The 16,635-nt window shown below is 37.8% G+C and overlaps 1 protein-coding gene across 4 annotated transcripts in view; it reads left to right on the forward strand.

Annotated features, from left to right (window-relative positions):
• The window catches only part of OSBPL3 (oxysterol binding protein like 3), a 94,068-nt gene extending 79,990 nt beyond the window's left edge, over positions 1-14,078 (forward strand). For all 4 annotated transcript variants that reach the window (XM_032704485.1, XM_032704476.1, XM_032704470.1 and 1 more), the window contains 6 exons: positions 58-136; positions 2,272-2,416; positions 3,642-3,786; positions 4,466-4,592; positions 4,808-4,930; positions 6,415-14,078. In XM_032704485.1, the coding sequence (XP_032560376.1) occupies positions 58-136; positions 2,272-2,416; positions 3,642-3,786; positions 4,466-4,592; positions 4,808-4,930; positions 6,415-6,511 (716 nt within the window). In that variant the 3' untranslated portion in view covers positions 6,512-14,078. The remainder of the gene's footprint in view (positions 1-57; positions 137-2,271; positions 2,417-3,641; positions 3,787-4,465; positions 4,593-4,807; positions 4,931-6,414) is intronic.
• The last annotated feature ends 2,557 nt before the right edge of the window (positions 14,079-16,635 follow it).

Raw genomic sequence — 16,635 nt, forward strand, 5'->3', positions numbered from 1 at the left:
TGATTCATCCATGCCTATGACTAAACCTGTCTTTTTATTTTCTTCTTCCTGTTTCAGATGTAAGATGGAAAAACAAATTCTGGGGAAAGTCCATGGAAATTGTTCCAGTTGGTACAACACATGTAACTCTTCCAGCGTAAGTGCTGCAGTTGTGCATTGCTGTTCACACACAGGCACAGATGTGCTTGCACACACTGAAGCCACATTTATCCAGATGAAAACAAGCTGTGCTGTGCTTTGTTAGACTTTTAGAAGAACTGGTGACTATGATTTAATTTAAAAGGAAAAGGGGGAAAAGGGGAAGAAGAAGAACCCCCCCAAACCAAAACCAGAAGCATAAATCAGAAGCACTAACTCTTCCAAAAGTTATAACAAAGATTGAAAAAAAAATCACTACTGTGTGCCTTGAAAAAAGAAAAGTTGGTATTTTCATACTTCAGTTGAATTTCAACCTTTATGCATTTTAAAGTCACAGAGGAAAACTGCTTGGTAGAGGAAGCTACAAATTATTTTGCTTGAATATGGATTTGGGGGAATGGATGTTGTTGTTGTTCCTGCCTTTGTACCTATATTTGTATGGACCCTGACACCATGGGGTCCTGGACTGTAGGTGAGGTCAACAGCCATCACCACTGCAGAAATAATTATTGTAGGTGATAAATAGAACCAGTTACATATCTAGTATTTATTATCCAAGGAAGTAAGCAGCCACTGTAGTTAAGTGTTGAGTATAGTTTTTTGTTTTATTTTGTTTGTGGTTTTGTTTGTTTGGGTTTTTTTACTAAAAATCTGCAATGTTCCTACGCTGGCTTGTCAAAGTGCCCATTATTGATCAACAATTAAAATCCCTTAAAATTTGGCCTATATCCATCATGTTTGCAGAACCAGAGATCTAAAGGTTGAGTAATGTTCCAATTAAATCTGTTTTCCAAAGAAAGAGTACAAAATTAATTATTTTACCAATTTAAAAAAAAAAGAATAAAAATAGTTCAAGAACATAGCACTCATCAAACTAAGGGACTAAGCATGCATTTTTCTTTTAAGTGGATAAAATTGTGATATCGTAAGATGTTATCCAAAAGGTAATGTATAAACCATGTTATGTTCATAGCAGCTAGCTTAAGTAAGTTGTGGAATGAAAGGTTTTTAGGATGCAAATGAGGGTTCAGAAGCAAGATAACTAATATTAGAACTCATAATGGGCTGATGAACTGGAAAGCAATCTGATTTATATGTGATCTCCATGTGCTGGTTTCTATCCCTGTGTATTTGATATAGAATTAGGTACAGAAAAGGTGCGAAGGCTATAGGGAAAAATAAAGCATTAGTATTAAGGTTAATTTTGGAGCAATTACAGTTTTTTAGCATTTGTGATAGACCATGTGACCTGCATAGTTAGGGGCAGAAAAACAAGTTACTGTGGGGTAAATTGGTCACGTATCTGCTGGTCTGTAAAAACTGTCTTTGTGTGTGTGCTCTTATAAAGCAGTAAGTGAAAGCAAGGGATGAATAGGAGGTAAGGACAGATTCCAATATCTCCATGGAATGTGTGTGAAGCAGTTGCTATGGGGAAACTGATGCTTTCTAAGTTTATCCTTTACCTTACCAGTAGTGACTTGGCTATTCGTACCCAGAACAAATTGTAGAATATGTCTCCATGAAACTTTCCTTGATGTTTTATAAAGCTGTTTTATAAGAACATCTACTTCTTTAATAAAAGGTAGAATGTTGTGTTACCTTACTGGCATTTGTTCATCTCTCCCTGTCTGCTGTCTTCCAGTGTGCAACTGCGTCTTGAAGTAGCTGGTGAGAAGTTTTGCTCTTGCCTAAAGCAAAAACATAGGCTCAGCCTTGAGAGCTTGAGCCAAGCTCATCCCACTCACTAAGTCCTCAGATGACTCTGGTGGCCCATGTCCTTGTGTTTTCCGTTGTCACTGTGTTACAAGCTGTGAAATGGGCATTTCAGACAGTAGAAGCCATTAGAATGATTTCTTTTGGAAACTTAAAACTGGTAAAGAAAGATAAGTAAATTGAGAGAAATCTGAATTCAAGACCAAAGTTTATAGCAGATGCAAAAAGGGTTTTGTGGAAGACAGGATTGCTGTCATAGGGTTTGTTTTGAGAAGGTGTGGAACAAGAAAATGAGGCATTCCAGGAAAAAAAAATATATTTTGAGTTTCTTTGATCAAGTTTTCTGCAAATATTTTCGCTAGTTTATCAGCTCATTTGAACATGACACATGATTTTTCTTGTGTGTATTTTTCCTTACAGTTTTAAAGACCATTTTGCATGGAACAAGGTGACATCTTGCATCCATAACATCTTAAGTGGGCAGAGATGGATTGAACACTATGGAGAGATCATCATCAAAAATCTTAATGATGACACTTGCCACTGCAAACTGACTTTCATAAAGGTAACCACAGCAATGTTGGCAGTGTCTTTTCTAACAGACACAGCAGTGGGTGGATATGCTCTCTGATGAAGCTCAGTACTACTGTTTACAAGCTGTAATTACCTGTGATTCTGAGCAACTTTAAAGGAATTGCCATTTACTAGGCAGAGCCAGAGAAGAAAGAGAAACAATAGCTTTCTCAGGTGATTTCACTGGAGTTAGGGAAAAGTATGGAGAAAGGAAAGGAAGAAATATCATGGAAAACTTACTCTCAGTTTGATGGGAGACATAGGTACAAGCTGTCTACTGACAGTGGTTTACCACATGCCTCCTGCTAACCCACTGGCATGTGCTGTGGTTGTATTCATTCAACAGCTGTAGGTTATGGTGTTACTCAAAGCTTTTTCTTCATTACAAGGCCTCAAGATATGACTTCTTCAGAAATTGTCCTTAGAACTGAAATCAAATTTGGGTTTTGGTAACAGATGTCTTCTTCTTCTTCTTAATGAAGGAAATCGATGAAAATTCAAAGCAATGCTAAAATTTCTAACCCGAGAAATAGTTTTGCAAAGCATGCTAGGAGACTTAACCTGCATTTTCTGTGTCTAATTGCTGGAGAAAGGCTGTGCTTTACACAGAGCAGACCATGCAGATACAAGGAATTACTTCAGTGTACCTATGCAGCATGGTGCTCAGCAGCAGGAGGAAAGTTTTCTTATTTGTTTTCCTGAATACCTAGTGCTTTCTAAGAAGCATTAGGGTGATTATTTTTTCAAACACCTATTTGAAAATACTGTAATGTAGTTTCAGAGCTGCAGTAGATGTTTAGAGTTCAAATTTTAAAGACTGAGAGCCTGCAAATCTCACACTTTTGATATTGTAAATTGTCTAAATGGGAGATTAAAGTATCAGTTCCTTCTCTTCCTCTTCTGCAAATTTGGAGAAGATGTAGATAACCAAGTCGGGAGTCCGTGTCAACTGTCATTGGGCAAAATTCAAGATCAGCTTTGCATAGTACTGTCCCTAAAAAAGTCAAACCACATAAATACGATTCTCAATGTTAGTATTTTAATAAGCTGATTAATAGTACTAACAGCAGTTGTTTGCATATGATATTTTAATGCATACCTAAATTAATAGTTTTCATTTCAGAAAACTACTCTACAGCATGGTGCTACTGGCATGGCAAAATGAACCACACTTGAGCTCTTATGCACCTTTTTTCTCTTCTTCCTTTTAATTCAAGGCAAAGTATTGGAGTCCAAATGCACATGAGATTGAAGGCAGTGTCATGGATAAAGCTGGGAAAGTTGTGCATCGACTCTTTGGGAAGTGGCATGAAAGTTTATACTGTGGAACAACTTCATCTTCAAACTGCATATGGAGAGCAAGTTAGTGATCAGAACAGCTGTTTTACAGGAACTGAGATCTGCTTGAGAAGGAGCTTACTGTTTTTATTTCTTTACTAGGCCTCAATTTCTTTTTATTTCTCTGTAGAATATTGGATTTTTGTCAAGCATTTAGAATTTAGATCAGAAGAATACATCATTTAAATAATATGGAGAACTTAATCCTGTGGCTTCCTGCATTTTCTCCATTCTCCCTCGTTTTCGTATTTGGGCATAAAGTAGGTATTGAGGACTCTAACAGGAGGGAAATAAAAAAAAAGGAACAAACCCCTCCACTGCTTGTATAAAGAAGTGTCATGTATTTCATGTGTTAAACATTGGAGGATAGCCCACAAAGCTCAGTTCTGTAATGACAGCCATAACTGAACTCCTCCCAAACTCGTGGGATTTTGTCTGCTGTAGTTTGAAAAAGCACTATGATAATAGTATGACCTTCATCACAGTTGTGCTCTGATTCAGCTGAGAGAACAGAAATCTGTCTTGTTGCAGAGCAATTATCAAGGGGGATGTTCTCTTTTGTTACATTATTAAAAACCTCTTGTTCCCGCAGAACTGAGGCTGTGGATCAAGGATAAACAAATGACTGAAGGGAGCTTGGAATTTTTATTCTAAAGATAATAACATTTACTTGGAATTCTGAATGTACTCTTTTCTTCTGTAGATCCAATGCCTAAAGATTATGAACAATGGTATGGATTTACTCAATTTGCACTGGAGTTAAATGAATTGGACCTTCAGACTAAGTCATTACTCCCATCCACTGATACACGTTTTAGACCAGACCAAAGGTAAACTGTTTTAACTCTTAAATATCTTCCTTAAATTGTTCTTAATCTTCCATACACTCACTTTCACTTAGACTATTTTGAGTTAGTTTTCTTTAAGTGCTTTTTGATAGTGTAGTTGTCTGCAGATGTAGCTGTTTACTTTTGAAACACTGTGAACTACCTGCCGTAAAATGGGGGAGAGGAGCACCAATTGTCTCATGTCGCTGCTGCTACAGGTTTCTAGAGGAAGGGAATATTGAAGGAGCTGAAATACAAAAGCAGAGGATTGAGCAGCTACAGAGAGAACGACGGAAGGTGCTAGAAGAAAACAATCTAGAGCATCAGCCTAGATTTTTCAGGTACTGTATAATATTTAGCATATGCTATCATTTATTGAAATTCCTAATTATAGATCTGATTATGAATTATCATGGAGCAGGCTCCAGTTTTTTCCAGGTTCCTTTTAGATACTCGTTTTTTATACTTTGGTGATGTAGCATACTCCAGACTTAGTTAAAACTCAGAATTATATATTACTTTTTCATTAGTGCATCCCTGAATTTCTTTTTAATTTTTTTGCCTTGATGGCAATTAATACTTAGTCTGCATTTGAATCTGCCTGACAGAATCTTTGATTCTTTCAAACAAGGTGAAATAGCTGGATTTAGCTTAATTATCTCTGCTGAACTTCGGTTAAATTCAGTGGGATTGCCTGGTGCAGAAGTGTGCTGAGTTGGAGCCTTTCATTTCCAGGGCTGTTTTCAAACAGGTTTTCCCCTATTTTATGGGGAGAGAATTATCATTCTGAGGGCACTTTATCTCTTCCTGTTGTAAATTAATTAAACAGGAGACTTCAGCCATCAAAAGACAAAAATGAATGCCAGTGGAGATGTGGCATGTTGCCCTCCAACTTCTCTCTTCTCCTGCAGTGAAAGAGTTGGAGCCAAGGTGAATGCTCTATGGGCCTATGTATCACAGTTAACAGATTGGGATTCTATTTTTTCTGAATAGATATATACTGTACTTCTGAGGAACACAGAAATGTTTATAATAGGTATAAATAGGTGCAAAAAGAGAATGGTTCAGACCACTAGATATCTGATAAGCTGGTGAGCTAACTCATCATTTGCCAGTCACACCTACTAAAGAGAAGCAAATATTACTTCCAGCAGGATAGAGGCAGTCTAATACTTTGTGATTGTATATTCACAATGAGAATTGTGAATAAGGATCAGCATTTGAATCCTTACGATGAGGATTTGAAAATGGAGTTTTGTGCTGTAGATTTAAATAGTGGAATAAAGAATTTAATTACTATATAGCAGAAGTATTAGAGCAGATATAAATTAATGCTTTTGGCTTTTCAGTAGTGATTTCTCTCTGCCACAAGCCTTGATTTACTTAAAAGAATAATTAGCTGTTGTGCCAAACATGTTGTGCACTAGATTAAAAGCAGACTGATTTTTTGGCTCTTGACTGAGAGCTATAGGCTCTCTTTATGCAATAAACATGGTGAGCCATCTTTGGACAGGTAGAAGTCAAGTTTCCCCTCAAAGCTGCTTTTGAGACCATGAAATAAACCCGGGCTGTAGTTTTAAGTGCCAAGCACAGACATATGACAGTGAAAGTGAATAGTGGGTTATTGAGATGCATCTCTCAATGTGCAGACATACCTGTTCGACTCTTCATGCTATATTGGCTTGTTTGCAGGCTGTAATGAGTTGCACTGCACCTGTTTCATGGGCTGGATTGGGTATCTGTGCATAGTACTACACTACATTACACAGCATATATATGGAAAATATAAGCTTTACTTTTAAGACATTTATTTAACCTTTGACAGGAAATCCAATGATGACTCCTGGGTGAGCAATGGAACCTACATGGACCTTAGAAAAGAACCTGGTTTTTCCAAACTGGACAATCCTGTCCTCTGGTGAAAGAGGAGCTAAGTGAAGATATTCTGTGCTGTATTCTTGGATCTGATTCAAAAGACATATATGTAAAATAGAACTATATATATCTATATATACACATATATATATATATACACACACACACATAGTATATGTGTGGGGTGTGTGTATGTGTGCAAATGTGCATATCTGCAAAATCATGCTTAAGTTAGAATCTCATAATTGGTTTCCTTTACTCGACTATTGCAATGATTGTTTGAATGTATAAATACCCTAACTTCTTTTTATAAAATATTTAATAAATAGTCCTGAATGTAAACGGTGAGAGGGAAAAGAGGAGCTTTTACACTACTTTTTCAATGTGTAATAACATCAGCTGTGAGTTAACTTATGCCTTATTAAATTGCATTGGAGGCAGTAGCATCAGCATCTCCTAGCTGAGGAATCGGAGTGCAAGCCTTAGTAACTCAAACTGTAGTTTGGATTCCACAGTGCAATGAGTAGTTCAGCTGTCTCTGGGCAGGTATAAATTGCTAAAACAAGATTACTAGCTGGTGCTGGAATCTGAGTATGATCTTTTGCTGCCTGTAGAAAAGATTTAAATAAGCTTTTGTTTCTAATAACTTTCTTCTTAGTATTACGGAAGAGGTAGTTCTGAGCTTGTGTCGGTGGTTCTACTGCCTTATACATAAATTGTACCAGGTTAAATGTAGTGCTAGAAATTCAGGAATCGCCAAAATTTTCCACTGGGAAAAATTTCCACTTCAAATTTATAGCCCCTAACAGGGCAAGAGGAGGAGATTATTGTATATAATGCTTGAGCACTGAGTAGATGCAGAAGCTCTCTCTCTTTCCAGTAAGTGAAATCTATACAGAGCACGAAATCCTGTGCTTCCATAGCTTCATTTGTTTTTATTAACCTAAAAATTGCAACAGTAAGACTTTTTAAAAAGTAAGCAAACTGATTGTTTTAAGCTAGAAATTTTTTCCTAGTATTTTGATATTTTCTACCTCTTAAGAAATAAACAACATATTTTAGATCTTATATTTAAAAAACTACCATCTGCCTTATGGAGAAGTGTATGGAGTCTTTGATCTTCCTCTGTTTGTTTGTTATTTTCAGATAAATATTGAAGTGTCTTGCACTAAATCAATTGCATCCCTTTCCTATAATTTTATATGTATGGCTTGATTTGTGAAGCTACTAAACCATAGGTCAGAAATTGAGCAGGAAAAAAATGTAGCACTTTTGAATGAATATTATAGAGATGGGCAGTATTTTTTGGTTTTTTTCCATGAAATCACGATGTCACAGCCATTAACAGAATAATTTGCATTCCTACCTATCTGCAACTCAAACCTGATCCATGATTCTTGAAGTCTATTCTGTGTGTCTGTGACTCTGGCAACCATGCAGTTTCCATGTGATAGGTCTATATCCTGTCACCACCCCCTTTTATTTTTCTTCCATGCCACTGTAATGGCATGAAACAAATACAAAAGCTGGCATGTTAAACTGGCTTATGACTGGAACAATTAGATGTGGCAGGGATAAGGTAGATTCCTAGATGGACAGACTAGTAGCTTAGAAAAGCTTGCACTTTACTGCAACTGTGCTGCATTGACCTAGAGAAAACCCATTAAAAATGGATCCATGTAGTATATGTAACACGAAGGAAATACTATGAAGGTTTTCCATTTTAAACAAAATCTGTCATGTCAGATTAGATGTATATTTGAATTTTCTTTCTGTTACCTTGAAGCCTCATAGTCTCAGAGGCAGATGAATGCTTTTTCACTATTTTTCACTTTGCCCAGGAACTCTGCCTCACTATAATTTCTGTAATTTATTACCAAAGAAGTTAGCATAATTATTTATATTTAATATGTCTTTTTAAGACTTGACTACCATGCCAACAGCTTACAACAAGGCAAGGTTCACATTTATATGAAGACAAAATCTGAGCTTTGATTCCAAAGGAAATCTTAACCTTTGGGGGCTGTTTGGCTTTTCAAGGAAAATGAGGTTCTTGTCATAACTTGTTCCCTTCCTGTATTTTATCCTTGTATTAACTGTGAAAACTTGGCACCGAATGGAGGGGTTAATTGTAGTTATCTTTGCTGTTGGTAATTACCATTTATACTAAAAATAACATTCATTTAACAACAAAAGAGGGTAGCGGAAATAAAAAAAAGCTTCTAGGCAAAGGAGCAAAATTAATGGAGGATATATTAAGCTTGCTCATTGTCATATTTGACAACTACTGTGATACTGACTGATCTGCATATATATCAGTTATATATCTGAATATATTGTTGGGTTTGTATATTCTCTTTCTGGAGAGGATTCCCCCATACTTTGTCATATGACCTAATATTTGATAGCATCTAAAATTAAAGAATTAGAGGCCAAAAGGCAAAGTTAAAAGTTGTAATGCATTAAAAGCAGCAGGTGTTAAACAGAACAAATCTCATTATTTGATTCATGATTTTTGAGAAATCAGATTGGAAGTGTTGCCTTGTGTCTTACAATCTAAACTGTCTAAAATACATGGGATTGATCACAAGAAACGTTGGGCTGAGGAGTGCCTTATATAAAATTTTCTTTATCAAAATTTCCATATCAAGAAGGTAAACTGAAGAATTTTAATATCATCCTCAGAAAAACAATGCCTGAGAATAATCTAGGGCATTTCTTAAATGCATGAAGCAAAATCATTGAACAAGTAATAGATCCTTTTAAAAATCTCTAATACACACCTGCAAGCACGATGTAACCACTTGTGAATGATCCTCTGACCCTGCGTTTCCAGCAGCGGTATAATTTTCCCTGCTTACTTTTTTATTAAATAATTGGGTTCAGTTACTAAACTTCTAAAAACTGTATATTAAGAAGTGGAAGGAAATTGTCTTGATGTTACTTCTGTGTATTTCTGCATAAAAATATATTCATCATTCACAAACCGTAATATATTCTATAAAGTTATTCTTGGTAAAATATCAAATTCTGATAAGTTTCTTCCCCAAAACTTCAGCTGTGTTGATGGGTACAAAATTTATTTTAGTGTTCTGCAATATAATTAAGGCAAGTTGTTTTTAATAACTGACACTGGGAGACTTCTTTCCCACTATTTCTACCCTGAATGGTAAAAAGAATGCACCAAGCAACTTAACTGCTGCTTTTCATACACAGAAGTGATCCCCAAGCTGTGTTAGTTCAATGGATCAGTCTTAAAATTTCCTGATGGCCGTTGCCTGCTGTTATAGCTCTCTTATTTCATGTCTTTATAACCATCACTTAATATGATCTTGGAGGTCAGTTTGAGAAGCATTCATCCAGCTCTTCCTTTCTTTGTGTGTCTGTTCATAAGGTAAAACCTTCACTATAAACTTATGTCAAAGTAATGTAGCAGTTCAGGCCTTTCAGTGTTAAAACACTGGCTCAGTTTGCAAATTACCAAGCATAGAAAGAAAAAAAAGTCCAGGGAAATAGTGTTCATAGGAACAGGAACTCACAGCTCTATTTCCAGATTTGCAGGGTAGATGCTTAGTTTCTGATTTGTAAATTTGGAATTATGAAACAGCATCACTGGTTCAGGAGGCGACTCCAGGTAGCATAAAGTGCCCTTTAGACCAGGTGGAACTGGAATGCACCATAAATAATTGCATTCCTTTCTGAATCTCTGTTCTCTAAGGTATGCTTGATGTGTTAGTTTTCCAGCACTGATCTACTTCTTTTAGATGCTTTTTAAAATACAGATCTAGCAGTCTGGACTTAGATTCTTTATAAAGAGCTCAGAAAACTAGATACCTGGAAGGAAGACCAAAACCAACCCAAATTCTGAAAAGGAAACATCCCAGAGATCTGTTCTTCCACCAGTCCGTTTTCTTTGAAGGACTAGAAACAAGATTGCTGCTTTCTTTTAAAACCTGGCTCCTAAAGGATGTAGTGGTTGCAAACGCAGTCCTCTTACTGTCTGCTAGTTTAGTGTTGAATCCAGATCACTGTGCAGAAAGGAACACCAATTCATGGAGCCAGAACCAGGGCCCAACCAGGGACAGCTTTCAGGTTGCACAAAGGCCAAGTGCTGGTCTCAAAACAAACAAACAAACCCCTTCCGAAACCCCAACCTAACAAAGACCTCACCCCTTTCCATGCCCCCTACTTTCCCTCAGGTGTTTACAATCCTGTTTAGGTTTTCTATGTGGTCCCTTGTGTCTTCAAGTCCTTATTCAATGTCCTGTTTTTCTCTTTATTAAACAAATCTCTGATGAATAGGAAAACAGTCCATTCTAAAAAGGTTTTAAGTGATAAATCATGTCTCAAACCATAGTTAAAATCTCTCCCCATAAACATTGTGGCCTACTTCTGTATCTTTTCCTTGACTGAGAACAAGACTTTTTTCCCACTTGCACTCTGGAATCAGACTTGGTAAGGGTAGTGTGCTGGGGAAAAGTGCAGCTATACTGCTCAGCATACTCCTAGTTAGTGTCCTTGCATCTGCTTTTGTGTGAATCTCTTGTGTTGTCTCTCCAAATGACCAGCTTGGCAGAGCAGGAAACTTTTGGCATATCTTACTTAGTTCAATACAGCATTTTTTTGGTATACAGCTCAGAGGGGGCAAGGTGAAGAGGAGTGCAAAACTTGACCCACAGTGCATATATACTAGAGAGAAGGATGATATCCAGCTTCTCCACATATCTGAATACATCTTGCAAGGGCTAGAATCAGACGGTGCTATGCAAAGGAGTGACATTAAAATAAAATGGTTTTTTTGGTTGAGTGTGTTTTCATTCATGGATTATGCCTATTATAAATAAAATTCACGGTATTCACTAATTCATTCTTTCTATTTTCTAGCTACTGGTGGATGCAACTTACTCCAGCAACTGTGGGTTCATAAGAAACTGCACATTATCTTGATTATCTGTTGAAACTCAGTAAACACTGTAACTTATCACCAAATGTATTATTGTACTCCTCCATTCTTAGATACTGTTCTTTCTGCAGCTTTTGAAAGCAATAAGAGAAATTTTCAACATAAATAGTTGCCATATGTTAAAGATTTATTTAAACTGTTCAATTTTTTATATAAATTGTGGATTTGGTGGTTTTGTTGTATAAAACAAAACTGTATTAAAGCTTATGAAAATGTTTGGGATGTTGATCCAGAAGAGATGATGAACTCCTTTAACTCCACACCTTGGAGATGGTTGGTATTCTCAAGAATCAGGCAGTCTTGTATCTGTGTTAACAGTATTTTATTAGTTCCAGTATTGGAAAAACATGCCACCTGTATGACGTATTACACAAAGCTGCTAAATGCTGAATTTGTTGTTTGTTTTGATAGAGCATTAGTGATTTCAGAATATCTTATACATTAGAATGATCACTGATTTTCAGATTATCACTGACTTTCAGATTTTTAGGAAATCTTTCTGTAATCAGGACCATTCCTGGTTTTTGCTTCACTTACTCCAAAAATTTATTATGTTGGAGCACCTTGATGCTCAATTTGATTTATTATTTTTGTCTCTGTAACCAATTTAGTTGGATGTCAATAAATCATACTTGCAAAAGGTCATTAAGCACCCTGACTTTTTCCCAGGGGTTGTAAGCACCTTTTTTCAAAGGTTGTTAGTGACAGCTGAACCAAGTCTTGCTGCTGTGCTTTTTACACTTCCCAAAATGGCAAGTAGGAAAAAGCTTCCATCTGCTAGAAGCCTTATTTATCACTCTTACAATCTGTCTGGTTGTTGTGTAGTTGTGCAGTGTTCCAGTTGTACTGCTCTGTACAGCTCTGCTTCATGGCTATCATGCCAGACACTGGTGCAGGGAAAGGGGTTAGCTGATGGAATCCATTTACAGCTGGAATTTTATTCTTAAAAGCAGCTTTTAGCAGACAGATGTGCAACATAAATGTTATGTTTTAGCATGAATGTGGAAACCACAAACCAAATGTTCATAAAACAACTTTTAAAAACAGGGAAACATAGTATTTACTGGATAAAATAAATAACTGGAAAGAAAGAAGATCAGTGTGGTGGCTTTTCCCTTAGCGATGGTGATTCAGGACAGGTCTTCCAGTCAGATCTCAGCTATGTCTCACGGTCCCACCATATGTGTATAAGATGCAATACAGATGGACTAGGGTCTTGAAAAACATGGGAATACAGTGAGTGTAATTCCTGAACAACATGAAATTCCTGACTGCAGTTCTCCAGCATTTACCAGGCTCAGTGTCTACAAAGATTTGGTGGGAGGGAGCATGGAGGTTCCAGGAAGAGCTGGGAAAACTGAATCTGTAAATCTGTTACCACACAAAATATCCTCAGCTGTTGTACATGGCAGAATTAAGACTGAGGCCAAAAGAAAAACAGCTTTTACAGTGGGCAAGAATCAGTTCCTGTTTTTTGAAATCCAGACATTTTGGTTCTATTGAGTTAAGAACTTTGGAACTTCCTCATCATGGCAGGGAGAATTACTTTGTTGTTGATTAATTTAATAGAGATCTTATATGGTTTAATTGGTATCTGAAACAACAAGCATTTAATTCAAGTTGCTGGGAAAGTCACTGTTGACAGAAGCAGTAATATTTTTTTATAAAAGGGAGAGAAAGATGGCATGGGATGCTTATTAGTGCCCTGATTGTGAACATGGAGGGCAGCAGGAACTTGGTTTAGAGATAAATGGATATGGAGTGAATTTCTCGTGTTTGCTTCTTGAGCTTATACCATGCCAAGTACCCACAGTGTGGTCAGTGCTACCCAGACAAAACAGGTTGTTCTCCCCTACAGAAGTGCAAGGTGTAAACTTGGCTCATATAGACCTTGCATCCAGATTGTGTTTTAGCTCAGTTGTCTGTTCCTTTACATTAATCTCTGTTTTAGAGTCATTTTGCTTACTGCAAAATGATTCAAACCACCACAGTGTGAGGAAAAGCACTGACAGGTAAGCTTGCCCTACTTAGTAACTGACACATCTTGGCTTTTTTGGCTTGGGTTGGGTTTTAATGCCTATGTTATATTTCTTTTATCTTGCAAATGTTGCTCTCTGTGCTCAGTTTATTGATTTTTAACTTAGACCCCTCTGGTAGCAGATGCATAAGAATTTATAGGGTTACTCTGTGTTTTTAAATGGGGTTAAAAAGCTGGCCAGATACAAATTCATAAGTCTACAGCAGAATTGGGTATCTTTGCCTACTCTGTATCAGGGGAAATATTTGAAACTACAATGTGTAAACTCTCATTTGAAGTAAATCAGTGTTGCTCTGCTGAGCTGAGTATAACTGAGGCTTAAGTTAACTGAGAATTTGTCTCTGTGGGTTCAATGGCGTAAGTTTTTACAGACTCTTGAAACAGTAATAAATTCCTGGAACACAAGATGTTGTGTATGAACATCAGCTGATGTTTCTGACTGTAATTTCAAGAATTATTGTCTTTCTCTAAGGCACTACTTCTCTTTGAGAATTTTTTTGAGCTGATGTTTCACTTGCTATTTTACTAAGACCAGGTGTTAGAATTTGAAAATATGTTTTATTTTGCTTAGTTAACATTGTTCTTCTTTATTAAAACTTCTCTATAAAAAGTTGTTTTCCTAAATTACCAATTTCTTACTTTTCAATTTGTATTAAAAAAATAAAAATAATGGCTGGCTGCTGTAAGTCTACTTTGAATGACTGCAGTACATGCCTTGAAAAATCCTTTCCTCCTTAGATTTTTATGAGGATATTTCTGCAATGCCTAGATTGCTGCCTAGAGCAAGGAAGATTATGTAGATTTATCAATAGATGAGAACTTTAATAGCAGGAGAGATTTACTGTTTTGTTTACTCTTAGATTTGTTATCATTTCAGCAATTGACAGACTGAAGATGAAGTCAGGAGATCATCCTAATTGTATTCATTGTTTGTTACTTGCACTTCAGTCAGTGAAACAAATCCTGTGATGGCAACTAGAGCTTTTTAGGGTTTTTGGATGGAAAAATCAATTTTCTTATGAAGTTTGAAAATAGCACACCCAATTCTTAAATCCTTTGGTGGGACTAAAGGATGGTGAGCCTAGCCTCTCCTTAACCTGTGCCCTTTCATTGTGGAGAGAGTAAAGCTTCTGTTAAAGTTGATGGAGGGTAGAGAACTCAAGGATATTACATTCTCACCTTTTGTGAATATCAGGAACTGAAAAAGAGATCTAGATATGCCACATTGCAAGAAAGGCCATAGTAAGAGCTCCACTGTATTCTGTCTAGCTGCAAAGCTTCCTGAAGCTGATGCTAGTGTGAATGCTTTGGTCTGGATACCAGCAGGAATTGTTTGTTTGACATGATAGGGGAAAGGGATGAGGGGAAAGAATATATATACTGTTGAAATATGATTCTCAGTATTGAAGTGTGCAGTCATGAGGTCCTGGCCAAAAGAATAACTGCAGTTCCTGCTTTCCCAGTACCAGTTGCTCACTGTTTCCTTTCCTACTAATGCTTCCTCTCAGGACACAGCTGGTCTTCCTTCTCTCCTGCAAACTGCATTGCTCACACTATGGTGTGTTGGCAGTGGTGAGGCCGGACAGTAACTTCAGATGGACCAAGTAAGCCCCAGCTCAGGCTGACTGCGACCAGTTTTTCAGGAGGAAGTGCGTTCCCATCTCCCAGTTGGCAAGAGTACCCTCCTTGTCAGTAAGAAAGCCATCCACCCAAGGGTACTCGCATCATCTGTTCCAGATGCTATTCACCCAAATCAATACATCATTCAGAAAAACAAGGGCAGTGCAAGGAACAAGGGCACCAGTTTTAGTCCTGTGATAGAGCAAATAAACTACATTTTTAATTGTTAGAGAACAGTCCAACACGTTATTTCATACATGAGGTTTTTTTCCAGCATAGCCAAGACCTGGTCTGTGTGTATAACTGCAATGTAACAAATAATGTCAGTAACTCAGAGCTGTGTGACTATCCCTAGCCACCACCAGTACAAATTTGCAGGACACCACTGCTTTGTGGTGGTTCCTGCCCTGTTCAGAGGTACAGCTGCAGCCTTTTCACAGAATCACAGAATGGATCAGGTTGGAAGGGACCACAGTGGGTCATCTGGTCCAACCTCCCTACTCAAGCAAGGTCATCCTAGAGCACAGGGTACAGGATTGCATCTGGGTAGTTCTTATATATCTCCAAAGAGGGAGACTCCACAACCTCTCTGGGCAATCTGTTCCAGTGCTTGGTCACCCACATAGTACAGAAGTTCCTTCTCATGTTCCCAGTGGAAGGAACTTCCTATGCATCAATTTCTGCCCACTGCTTCTGGTCCTATTGCTCAACACCACGGAGAAAAGCCTGGATCCATCCTCTTGACACCGTCCCTTCAGGTACTTATAGACATTGATGAGGTCTCCTCTCAGTCGTCTCTTCTTGAGACAGGCCGAGCTCCTTCAGCCTTTCTTTCTGGTCCCTTAATCATCTCCGTTGCCCTCTGCTGGACCAGCTCCAAGAGCTCCATCTCTCTCTTGCACTGAGAAGCCTGGAACTGGTCACAGTACTTTTGTATCTACAAATCTGTTTTAACCCACAGAACCCCCTTTATGGTACCTGCTGTCCTTTTGGGCAACACTGTTGCAAAGCATAAAAGAAACTCCATGCAATTACCAGCCCACACACTTTTCAGCTGCTTGCCAGCCCTCGCTCCTTGTTTCAAAAAAAGTTGTTCTTTTTCATCCTGTTCCCTTTAGCTGGGAAACCCAGATATGTTCTTACCCCACTGCCTGTAAGACATTGAAAAGACAACACATGCTGAAACTAGGAGGCAGCAATAACAAGCTGAAAAACGAGATGACCTTGAGAAGAAACACAGAGCCTGCCTGAACTGTCAGCCCTGTGTGAAATGGGGTGGGTTTTTTCCTTTTGTCCTCCCTTGCAGTGTGCATTTCTACATTAGAAGGTGCAGACAACCCCTGGCACTTCCTACTGCAGAGTCCCTGGGAAGCTGCAGCAACCCAGGGACTCACCTTGCAGGAGCAATGCAGCCTCACAGATCCTTAGGACCCTCTGGAGCCACTGGCTTCTTTGCTGTTTGTGGTCTTCTCCTCAATGCATCTGCTGCTTTTGTGGGTCATGGTCTGCTTCAAAGATCTCTAAACAAAATTCTCAATTTCTATCTTTGT

This window comes from Chiroxiphia lanceolata, chromosome 1, assembly GCF_009829145.1.
Source record: "Chiroxiphia lanceolata isolate bChiLan1 chromosome 1, bChiLan1.pri, whole genome shotgun sequence".
Lineage (NCBI taxonomy): Eukaryota > Metazoa > Chordata > Aves > Passeriformes > Pipridae > Chiroxiphia > Chiroxiphia lanceolata.